Source organism: Falco peregrinus, chromosome 6 (assembly GCF_023634155.1).
Source record: "Falco peregrinus isolate bFalPer1 chromosome 6, bFalPer1.pri, whole genome shotgun sequence".
NCBI classification, from domain to species: Eukaryota; Metazoa; Chordata; class Aves; order Falconiformes; family Falconidae; genus Falco; species Falco peregrinus.
The window spans coordinates 59,123,507-59,135,427 of NC_073726.1; the positions used below are offsets into that span (position 1 = coordinate 59,123,507).

Genomic DNA, 11,921 nt, shown 5'->3' on the forward strand with positions numbered 1-11,921 from the left:
AGCCACAGTCCAAAGGCCCCCCGCCCCGGGTGTACTGACCACCTAGCCCACTGCAGTTTGAGGTATCTTCAGTCCTGGCACCTGACTGAAGTCTGCCAGGGATCATCTAAAATGGTAGTTGAGAGGGGCCAGGCAGGACAGGACCTCCAAAGGGCCTCCTCATCCAGGCTGAGTTGCTCACCTCCCACCCAGGTAGTCCCCAATGGCTGTCTTGTTCAGGCCTTCACCATTGTGGAGGAATTTGGCAATCTCCTGCAGGTTTGAGGACAATACCTTGTGCTCAATCAGGTACTGGATCCCCTGGGGGAGGAGAAGTGAGACAGTGAAGTAAGACAGCTCTGTGGGCTGATGAGAAAGTAGGACTCAAACACCCTGATATCAGCCTTCCTTGGCTTTGATGATGTTGCCTCCTCTGTTACTCCCCAGATCTTTTATGGAAGAACCCAGCCATGTTCCCACTTGTATTCCTCTTCATTCACCATGGTGGGTCAGTCCCACTTCCATTTTAGCCCTAGATTTGGATAAATGTTTCACTGGGATGGAAAAATCAACCAAACAAAAAAAGGCAATGTAGGCTAAAAGTCCAAAAAGGCAAAGTCAAAATAGGTCATGTTAACATTTTCAGTCAAAATATCTTACTGTTCTCCTAAATGTCATTTTTTTTCTGAATTAACTTGACTTAAAAAAAAAAAAATTTGTTTAAAAGGAGACATAGTAAAAAAAATGTACTTGGACAGAAATATGGCCTTGAGATAAAATTACTTTTTCCTAAGTTTTCTTCTATGCCACAGAACAGAGAAGTCTGCAATCTCCTCAGATCCATCCTGCTCTGCCAGTAAGGATGGAATACATTTTGTAAGAAATATAAAGGGTCTGAGTTGGGCTGCACAAAGAGTCAACATCCTATTTTAGAGGGAATTCCATGATTTTCAAAGTCACAGAAAGTTAAGGTTTTTTTAAGATTCTTAATAATATCTAAAACCACTGCAAGTTTCCAGACCACATTGCAAGTCTCCTCACAAAATACAATAAAGAAATGAAAATTGGTTTAGATCCATCAAAATGTTCTACTTCAGCAGAACCAATTCACTTTGCCTTGTAATATATAAGAAACTATTTCTAAAATGCCCCAAAGAAAAAGCAGTTTCAAAAGAAGAAATTGAAATGTTTGTGAGATTTTTCCCCACTATTTTCTTTTCTTTATCCCCAGATGGAATTGGAAGATCAATTTAATTTTGCAAAGCATTGCAGTGATGATGTAGCTCCATTTTCCAGAAGAAAACGTTTCTCCCTAAAGGTTTCATTCAGCCAGATTCCTAATGCTTACCTCCTCTAGCCTCAGGAATTTGCCCTGAGATCTTGGAGGTAGGAACTCATTTAAAGTATCAGCATTGCATGGATGAAGTGCAACCTTAGCAATGAGGTGCGAAGAAAGTTCCTTGCATTGCAACACCACTCAGCCTATGGCATGTAGCAAAAGGGAAGCAATAAACAGAGATCTGCATAATATATGCACGTAGTATAACATTTCAACCAGGTTGATCAGCATTGAACTACTAAAGCTAAACTGGTTTGGAGTCAGAACGAGCTCAGGTATTTCCACAGAACATATATATTATATATGTAGATATACATAATATGTATATCCACACAGCATGGCACAGTGCCACAGACAGAAAAGCCTCTGGGGTCTCAAAAAAAAGGTCAGACAAAACCACAAAATGAAGCCTGCTCTCACGCAGGCTGTAAGTACTGATATTACTGTTCTGAGACAGCTTCCACTGGCAGAGGGATGTCCAGGGGACTGGCAAGCACTCCAGCTGTGGCGTGGGCACTGGGGAAGGCATCCTGAGGGTCTCAGGAGGGCAGAGGAGGAGACATGAGATGTTGTCACTCAGACCAGCAGCCACCCACGATACTAGCTGCGGTGGGTAGCTGGCAAGCAATCATTGAAGCTTGTGGTTTTCCTTACAGAGCTCAAAAAATGGTGCACCAGTGAGGAGGAAGCAAGACAAAGCTGTCTTTCTCACATCTTCTCTGCTTAATCATAATGATTTTAGAGCTTTCTGCAGAGGGCTGAAAGCTATGGAGTTTGGAGCACACTGGTCAGAGCCCCAGAAAGTAGAAAACCTGGATTCACACCACAGTCCAACCAATACTATCAAAACAAAAACTACTTCCAAAAGTACAGAAGCACTTTGTCTTCTGTTCTGAATTAGCTAAGCAATTTGACATTCAAAACTTCTCACCTTCTTACTTCATCCTCCTCCTTTACACTATGGCCAATTCTTAGCCTCTCACAGGCAAGAAGATCTGGGCTGGAGGAGATTTGGCTCTTCTGACACATTGGCAGTGTTAAACTGTTCTCCCTTTATTTCCCTTAGTTTTGGGTTGTACCTGATGGGGTGGCCTATAGGCACGTGATGGGGAGATGCAACACAGCTTGATCATATCAGGGGACCTTATTCAGGGACAGGGTGGAGGGTGCTACTAATTGGAGCCTTAGTGAGGTAGAAAACTAGCCCCACAGAACCATGACATATGTAGTCCCTTTGACATTGGTGACTGCAAGTGGACCAGTAGCCAACAGGAGATCTTTCTCCTCGTAAGTGGAATGAGCAAATCCTACCTTCGCAGGGTCCACGTTGAATTTCTTCCGGCCCAGGGACAGAAGTTTATCCTTCTGTGATAGTTTGCTGCAAACACAAAGAAGGAGGAAAGTCAAGCTTAGAAAAAAGGTCCATGTTTCAATTCACTCACAAGGTAACTTACATGTCTCAAGAACAGTTGTCTGACTATTCAGGAATAAAGAGAAATCTTAGAGGAGGGAAGGGTATTCCTGTTCTCATTTCCCTGTCCTTGGTGTGATGCAAATTCCATAGATGTTTTTGTTTTCTCAACATCAAGAGAGAGACTTTGTAAACAAATGAATACTCATCTTGTCCCACTTGCCTGGTCTGCTCCCCAGGATTACTGTCTGCCTCTTGCCTCTCCTTTGCATTTTGGAAGCACTCAATCTCCGCAAACACTTCAGCAATCTCTTCTTTCAGCTTCTGCAAAAGAAATATGAGGATGAAGGGGATGGAGTGGAAAACAGCAGACGCATACAGAGCAAGTCTTAGTTCTTCCCTCAGTCATAGGAAAAGGACAGGTCAGATGGTCACAACTAGCCAAGGATGTCTATGAAATGGACACTGCTCTAGGGTCACCCTGACGGATTCCAGATGAAAACAATGGGACAGTGGGGCAGAAAGATGTTCCTATATCTGTTGTCAATCAAGACTGGAAAACTAAGCTTAGCCAGCATGGAGAATATCAGAGAACTCAGAATGGTGTTGATTTCAGTTCCTCAAACAATGTCAGATGTGAGGCTCCTTCCATTGTGCCCATTTCCTTCTAGCTTTTACTTTGCATAGCCTTGGTACACGTCCACGAAAGAGGAAGTGGAACCAGTAACTGTGAGGTCAATATGAACCTGAAGTGGCCACATTGTGAAACACGGAGGTTTTAACGTACCTATCATTGAAATACCATTAAGCAGATGCCTGTCTTTAAGTGGAGAAAGAAAGGAGGAGGAGCAAAAGAAGAGTAATCACTGTCAAATTTTAAATCATCAATTGTAGAATTCAGTTCCCTTTAGGTCCATGACAGACCTTGGCCTTCTTGGCTGGATATTCTGTGTTGCCAAGGAAATGAAGATGTCTATATCTCCTTGCTTCCATCCTGTAGTTATGGCCCTCCTCAGAGCCACAGTGCATCACAGCTCTCTTGCAGGAATCACCCAAATTCTTCCTCATGCAAACCAGAATAAGCAGGGGAGGAAGCATTATTTTATGACAGATCTTGCCTCAACAAGGAGTAAGGATGTGGCCAAAGTATGCACCCAGATAGAGAAACTGAAGCTCTCCAGTATCCCATAATTTAAAAGGGCTTCTGGATTTCTGCTCTGGCCTTCATTCTTTTGTGCCTCATCAGTCTCCAGAGCTGGGAGTGTTCCTTACTAAGCTTTAGTTATTGTGCAAATGTAACAAAGCTGTGACCTTAGCTCCTGAATTTCAAATTATTATCAATTTTGTTATTTTATTCGCTGCTGTCTTTTGGCAGTGTAACTGGGAAGTCTTGACCCAAGCTCTCCCCTCCTCCCTACTCTCCCACCAGACATCCCCCCAACTCATTGTGTTAAAGGGTTTGCTAGATGCTCTCTGTAGAAATCCACCTGGGAAAATGTCTCTAGTTCCAAACACTCTCACCTAAGCTCATCTTGCTCCATTGGACAATGCATACCCCATTGGTTAATGGCTTTGGGATTTAGAGTAGGGGTCTGTGCAGTCTAGTAGCTTTTCTCTGTCCACAGTGGATAAAAAACATGGTATTCCTATTCAAATATCCTGCCTCCTACAATGCACGTTGCCTATGCTGAAAACTGAAGAGATAAGAACCACACAGGCAAACCACACGCACATACATTCACAACCTGTTTTGCAAGAAGGGACAAGACACTACTCTGATTTGCAGCAGAGATGGTGACTCTGGAAGCCTAAGAAGTAATAGGTGGTTTTACTTGATCCTTTACTCTACACAAGGAGATATTGCACCTATTCCCCAGGCATCTGGATATCTTTATGTTGTGGGAAAAACAGTGCAAATCCAATGATTCAGTGCAATAAGCTCTCTCAAGTAGGAGACCCCATTCCATGGTGGTGGAGGCAGAACAGAATAGAAAGTGTACAGCACTATGCATGACCACAACATGATATTACTGACTGATTTTGAATCTGTCACTTTCAGACATTTTTGGAGTCTCTGGAGAAATGTTTGGGTCTCCTAAAAGAAAAGGAAAAACAAATTCAACCACAGAAACTTGTGTGGATGGTCCTGCCATCACACACCTCTGAAAGAGACAGGATCCATCATGGAGGACTTGTTAGAGGTCCACAAACCAAACAAAAGTTCAATGAACACAGCGAGATGCAGCAGGTAACTAGGACTGATATGTTATTAGCAGGTAATCAGTAATTAAAAATCATCATAAATGCTGAACCAGATCCCTGCCAGTATGACTTAGTAAAGTCATACTTATTTCCTTAATCCTAAATATGCAATCCCAGCTCATCATTGCTAATGAGCTGACCAACCTTTCTCAAATATCCCATTAGGGTAGTTGATGACTCCTGCAGCAGAGGGTACCACAGGTTGGATGTACCCTGGTAGCAAATACGCCAAGGCCACCTGAAGTTCAGAATTCAAGCTGGATCATGCCAGAGCAAATGTCTCCTGTGCAGGAGCACTTCTGCATGACCTGGACTATTACATGAAAACACTTTTTGATGAAGACAGTTTTGAGAAAGCTAGGGAGACAAGAGGAAGAGGATGGTCCTTACCTTAATGTCCTCCAAAAGCTCCTGTCTGTGCTGCCTGATTGTCTCTATTTCAGCCTCTTCAGCCTCACTCAAGTCAGTTGACCCTGAAAGAACAGAGTTGCCCATGAGAATATTACTGGGGCCAACATATCACAGGAAAAGCTGCCTTAGCCTCTCAGCCCCTATCCTCTCATAGGGTCATGCTACAGCAACTCTGATTTCTGTGTTTCAGCATCTATGTTACCTGCTGTTGCAGCCACTGCACCTCAGCTTTGCCCTGCAAATGTTTCTCAGTCCACAGCAAGCAGCACAGACCCATATAACCCTCCTAGCAGCCAGCCACTGCACTGGTAGCTCTCTGATCTAAGTCTGCAGCAACCCACCCCACCTACTCAATGGTTTTGCTCACTGTAAGCACAATGAAGAGGTCTTACCTCTTTGGCGGTTTTTATGTCTGTCATCTTTATATATGGAAAAGTGGTGATCTAATACTTCATCTACATCCAAACCTCCCATGAAGAGCCACTGGCTTCATGGACTGATCCACCACAGCTAGAGTCAGAAATGGCTTAAGAGACAGAATCAAGGTTTTTCAGGTCCGAGGGCAGGATCCAGGGGGATGAAAGCCTTGCTGAAGAAGAAGCATCTGTGGGTGGCATTGTTCTGTGGACTACAGACAATACAGAAACACAAGCAGGCTTCCTTGTAATGTACAGGAAGTTAAACAGATACCAGCAGAGCCAAAGCGACCACAAAATGATTCATAAAGGACTTAGAAGAATTGGGGTGACAGCACTGCTGCTAAATATAATCCAGGTGAAGCACAACCTCTTCAGCAAGGAGAAAGAGAAGGCTGCAGGCCTAGAGAGGCAAAACAGATGGTGAGCCCCAGGACAAAAATGGGACTCACACAAGGCTGAGAGCACTGGAGCTCCTATAAGGTCACTGCAGAACTTGCAGACAGGGACCTTGCTGCATCTAAACACTGCAAGACAAAGCTTCTCCAGGAAGCCAGGTCAGGTAACTGGATGCCCTGCTCCTTTGTTTCATAAGCCAAAATCCCCTGGGCCTTCTGTCTTCCTGGAAAAAGGGGAAGTGGCACCAGCTGCCTTGGAAATTCTCTTAGTGTGGATCTCACATGCAAAACAACTGCTATAAATATGACTGGGGATAAAAGGGGAAGGAACCAGCCAAGACAGACAGAAGGAAAAGGGGACAATGGGGACAAGGGCATTCATCTCATACTTCTTTCTTGTCACGGCCATAACAGCTCAGAGAAACCTTCCTTCCCTGATCCTAATCTTTCCCTCATCTTCCTGGCTGGTTGTGTTTCCATGTGCTAAGTCTGTCCTATTAATTTTCTGAGGCTGCAGCCTCTCTCCCATCACTTCTCCCCCTCTTTTCAAGCATTGCATTCCCTGAGGAGAGGCTGCTGAGCCTCTGGGAGGAAAGCACTGGGCAAGGAACCAGCACGAAGCCAGGACTGGGAAGGACCCGCATCCCCTCCACACTCTGCAAGCAGCCCTCACTAAGAGCTGAAAGAAGCTGGCTGCTGGAGCTGGTTGAGAGGAAAACCTGTGGCATCCAGCAGCTTGCAGCAGTCAAATCTGTATGAGGGGAAAACAAACAAACAAGTAAGCAAGCAAGAAAACAAACAAAAAGAAACAACAACAACAAAAAAAAACCCCATGCAGTGGCTTTGCTGCTTGTTAGGTGGGTGGCTGACTTCCCCTTGAATGTCAGCTCTGTGCCTGTGAGTGGTGCCTGTGTCTTTCAGTTTACTTTATGTCTCCCACCATTCTGATGTCTGCAGGAGATGAGGCCAGCCTCTCAGCCTCCCCAGCTTTATCTCTTTCACCTCTACAGGGGCTGGTAATTGTGGAATCACTGGGGTGATTCCTGCACAAATTACTACTAAGACCCTTTGTCCTCTCTTTCTACAAAAGCTCTGTAGGACATACATGATGAACCTCCTCTTCCCCCACCCCCCAGCAAAGTCTGTAGTGTGGCTGATTGCTTTGCTTCAGTTGTTTTGTGTCTGCTGAAGCAGTCTAAAGCATCTCAAAGAGACATGAAGCTCCCAGAGGACACCATCCCACCCACACGACCCCAACCAAGACTGTAAATAACTTAGTCTCCCTTCCTTCTGAACATCTGAAAACCCCAGCTCCCAAGTGATTTACCTGTCCAGTTTGTCAGAACGAGAAAAGTGTGGGAAGGACTGCGTGTGTGGGGAGGACTGCATGTGTGGGGAGGACTGTGTGTGTGGGGAGGACTGCGTGTGTGGGGAGGACTGCGTGTGTGGGGAGGGCAGGGGAGAAAAAGCATATGAATCATGGAGAAGGGGAGGGAATCAAGGGATAAAAGAACAGGTAAGAGTGACATAGTAAGGAGAAAAATTAAGGGATCAAACTTTTAGAGCAATTTAGACTGAGCTGCAGGGAGGGTCCTTGGAAGGTCTCCTAAGTTTTCCTAAACAGCTTAAGTCCCTGATTGCCTTGGCAAATAATTCCAAGGTCAGTGCCTGCACATTACTCCACTTCCCAAACAGAAGGCCTAATGGTCTGCTAAAGGCTGTTTTGAGGCCTTTCATCAATGTTACAGCACACACTGGGGTCTACAGTTAGGGGAAGTGAACCCAAAAGTCTTGTTTGGGGAACTGTCCACAGAAAGGCAGCACAGACAGCAGAGGCAGCTGGGCAAGCAGCAGATGAGATAATTAGAGTAGGCTGCTTTGCCTTTCCTTCCCTCTCCATGTTGAGAACAAGCTGAACCAGCAGGAGAAGGACACTCCAAGTGAAGAGCCGCCTGGCTCGCTCCAGACACTTGGAATGGCAGAGGGACTTCATCCCTGCACCAGGGACTGAGGAATGGCTTCAGCTTCTTCAAAGTCCCCAGTATAATCAAGTTCCACTTCCCTCTAGGGCTAGGTCAGACACAGATGAAGCATAGCCCTAGTCAGGGTTCTCTGCATAGGGGGAAATTTCACCCCGATGAAGAACATGCCATGAAAACACCCACAGGTTTCAGGGGGATGCCTGTCAGCCAAACCAACGCTGAAGTCTTCCAGTTCAGACACAAGGCATAAAAAACTGGCTGGTGTCCTCTCCAGAGAGGACATGAAGTCCCTGCTTGATGTTTATTTTCAGAGAGAAAATGTTGAAAGGGAAGCACATCAGCATCGCATTTGTAGGGCTTACACTTGCTCTTGAAGTTCTTTTCCCACTCTCAGGGCAGACACAGATAGAAAGACCTGCCAGTTCTTCATGAATTGCCCAGGCTTGTATTTTCAGTGCTGTCACCCAAAACAGAACACAGACTTCAATTTCAGTTGTGGTGACTTATGCCCTCAGCCTCTCCACCTGGAGGCCAGGTCAAAGTTACCCAAAAGTCTGGGTGCAGTGGCCAGCAGAGTACTGTGTTTGCTTTTCCCATTTCCCATCACAACGGGCTGTGCAGAGCTGCACAGGTGCTAAGTGAAGCTTTCAACGCCAAGCAGAAGTATACAAATAAGAAGATACTTCGGAGCACAGAGGTAAGTGCGAAGTGACTGCCCAGGAAAGCTGGAAGGATGGACTGCAAAAACAGTAGGGCAAGGTTATGAAGAAGGACTGCATCTGTGGCACTGTGACAGATCATCCACGTGTTACCCACCCACAGTATAACAGCAGAGGTTCATCTGGCCCATTTGCAAGGCAATGTAGGGTTGTGAGTGTGCCTGCTAAAAGGTCTGGGCACCTCCACCCATGGCAACACACAAGCAGAGAAGCCTGATGGGCAACTTCTGCCTGGATGAGGCTGTCTGGTGGAAGAATTTCACCTGAAATCCTTTTCTTTTTTTATATGGCTGCTGTGCCATCTCCAGCACAGAGCACCACCTCCCTAGCCAGGTACCAGGCTGGTACTAGTTCCTCAATTCTTTTCAGCCCAATCTGTCTCTGTCATGTAGCCACTCCACAGTTCTCTTCCAGCTCGTGTCAGAAGAAGTTCAACATGGACCTCACACAGGTTTAATTTGCACATTCCAGCTACGAGGGGAAAGGTGTGAAGAAGTATATATGTCACCTTCTGGTCCCCTTATCCCATATGACAACTTAAAGTAATCAGGTTTGCATGTTACACACACACACATGTTACACACACACACACACAGCCCTGACACAGGTCTCATCTGCATGCAGCTGTGGCAGAGAGGTGCCTGCCAGGACCATTGCATCTCCAGGTAGGAGTGGCTCCCAGAAAATCTGTATGTGCACCTCTGACCTTCAAGAAAATCATGTCACAACCAAGCAACTTTGAACTCATCCGGTGCTCTAAAGCTCACGGGGAAACTGCATCTGGCGGCAACCTTTGCTCCCAAGGTAGACCAGCGTCAAACAAGACCACTTTCCCACATAGCTGTGTAGTAACAGGTTGGGGCTGAGCAAAGACATCAGTTAGAACCAGAACATCTCTTCAGGCATTGCTTGCCTCCAAGCTCTGCCTCTAGCCAAAGCTGAGCAAACTTGCATTGTTCCTGAGCAGGACCTCTTTGTGCTGTTGTAGTGCATAACTTTTAAAACATAATTAACTCCGTAACACATAACTTGAGTGAATGACTGTGTCAGACCATCAGTTCTAAGAGCCTCAGTTTCTGTGGAAGGCACACTACAAGGCTACCTGCCTCATCCCATGCAGCTTGTCCTGCAGAAGCTTTGCCCACAGCTGCTTTAAGGTCTGGGTGATCTGAAAAGACCTGTCTTCACCAACATTCATAGCCAGAGGCTGACAAGAGCTCAGCTGACATACATGCCACCAATTTCCCTGACAAGCAAGGCTGGTATGTGGTTTGAGCATGCCCTTTCCTTGGCTACCCACCTAGGAGCTAAAAGGTGCAGAACAGTTGAAACTTGGCACTGTTCTTTCCCTTCACTCTGTGCTTCATTTCCTATACGCAGAAGCTTGTGAAGACAGTCAGACACAGCAGGGCCATTGCATGATGATCCCTTTTCTTCCTGGCCCTTGTTCAGCCTATTCCCGTTCAGCTCTCCCTATCTGCTGCCTTTGCACAGACACACACTTCCTCAGCCAGAGGCTAGAAACATTCAGTCTGGCAGTGTGCCTTTCCCTGCTGAATCCCAACTACTTTTTCCATCACCTGCCAAAGTAGTAAATAAAACCTGAGATTTCTCTCAGCTCCTCAGATGTGGCTTATCTGCCCCCACCCACATCTGCCTTTTGCAATTATTTCAGGATCAGGCAGGCCTACCTGCATGTCACTTGGAGTTTGCAGGACCCTAATACAGTAATTTACCTTTAACATGGACATAAAAAAGAGAGGCCCCAGTACCAAAAACCTTGCAAGCATATTGCACTGGGATACCCAGCTGCATGAGAGGCGCTGCAAAGTCAAGCCGGCTCCTGGGGGCTGTATGGAAACACCACTAAGGAGCTTGCAAGCCATGCCAGAGTTGCATGAAGAGAAGCCAAAGCCTATAGGTGCTCATCCCACGTGTCACATATACTCCTGATACTCCCGAGGCAGTCCCCAGCTCAGCTTAGGATCACCAGCACAAGGGATCACAGCAGCAGACATTCTCAGCACAAAGACCTTTCAGATCAGTGGGAAAATGTCTCCCAATGTGAAAGGAGTGGCTTACGGGAGAGCAAGCAAAAAGAAACCCATGCCTAATGCTGAAGGCTGACAAGCAATTAACTGCACCACCAGGGATCTTCCACCATCTCATTCCTGCAGCCACCAGCCGCAGCATCCACACTAGCTGCTGGGATCTCATGGTGTGCTCTGCCCTGTCAAACTGAGCGCACAGCCCTCACAGAAAACAAGGCAAAAGATGGTCAAGGCTTACCAGCAGGACAAAAGTCCATCCTGAAGAGTGCAATACTTTTCAACAAAAGTGTTGTTCCTCCTTGCCTTCTTCTGCTCATTCAGATCCTTCACAGAACTGAAACAACTTGGAGCCAGTGACCAAGACTGTAGCAGCATTAGGGGGGGCGGGTTGCCCCGTGACTCCGCCCTTCCTCACCTCGTCCCTCGACCACATCTCTTGAGCTTGCATCAGTGAAGGAAACTGTATATGCATACCGCTGTGAGCTAACAGGGGCTTCTTGGCTACTTCTGAAATGCAAATCCACAAGTGCATTTCCATCCCTGCAGCTTTTGGGGGAATCTCTGAGCACATACCTCTGTTTGAGGGAGCAGTTTGAAATGAGCAGTGAGAGGCTGGTAGTACTCTGGGTTTTTGTCTGAGGTACTCGGTGGTGGAGGGGGAGAGGAACTTCTTTATTCAGAAACCCCATCTGTTTCGGGAAGTGGTTTCATTTTAAAGGAAAGATTCTTCCTGTGTTAATTCTGCAGCAGGTGGTGGAGGGATGAATGCTCCAAAATTGAAGGATTGTTATTGGAGGGGAGAAGAGGGTCTTTTTCTTTTCTTCCCTCCCACACTGCCCACTAAGTGGCTTGTACTTTCAGTCTTGTTCCTTTTTTTTCCAGTAACAAACTCTTTTTCTTGAAAAGCCTTGTAAGGATGGAGTAAACTGAGGAGGAATGGAGTCATTTCTCAG

General features: G+C 46.1%; 1 protein-coding gene across 3 annotated transcripts in view; it reads right to left on the reverse strand.

Annotated features, from left to right (window-relative positions):
- Positions 1 to 11,493, reverse strand: part of CYTH4 (cytohesin 4) — a 35,590-nt gene extending 24,097 nt beyond the window's left edge. For 2 of the 3 annotated variants that reach the window (XR_008747814.1, XM_005232875.4), the window contains exons 1-5: positions 11,207 to 11,240; positions 5,382 to 5,464; positions 2,953 to 3,053; positions 2,630 to 2,696; positions 182 to 300 (exon numbers count right to left, since the gene is read on the reverse strand). Coding sequence is in view for 1 of the 3 variants with exons in the window: in XM_005232875.4 (XP_005232932.3) it covers positions 182 to 300; positions 2,630 to 2,696; positions 2,953 to 3,053; positions 5,382 to 5,464; positions 11,207 to 11,225 (389 nt within the window). In the remaining 2 variants the exon portion in view is untranslated. Of the gene's footprint in view, positions 1 to 181; positions 301 to 2,629; positions 2,697 to 2,952; positions 3,054 to 5,381; positions 5,465 to 11,206 lie in introns of all 3 variants that reach the window. The other variant, XR_008747815.1, reaches the window with a different exon arrangement.
- Between the last annotated feature and the right edge of the window lie 428 nt (positions 11,494 to 11,921).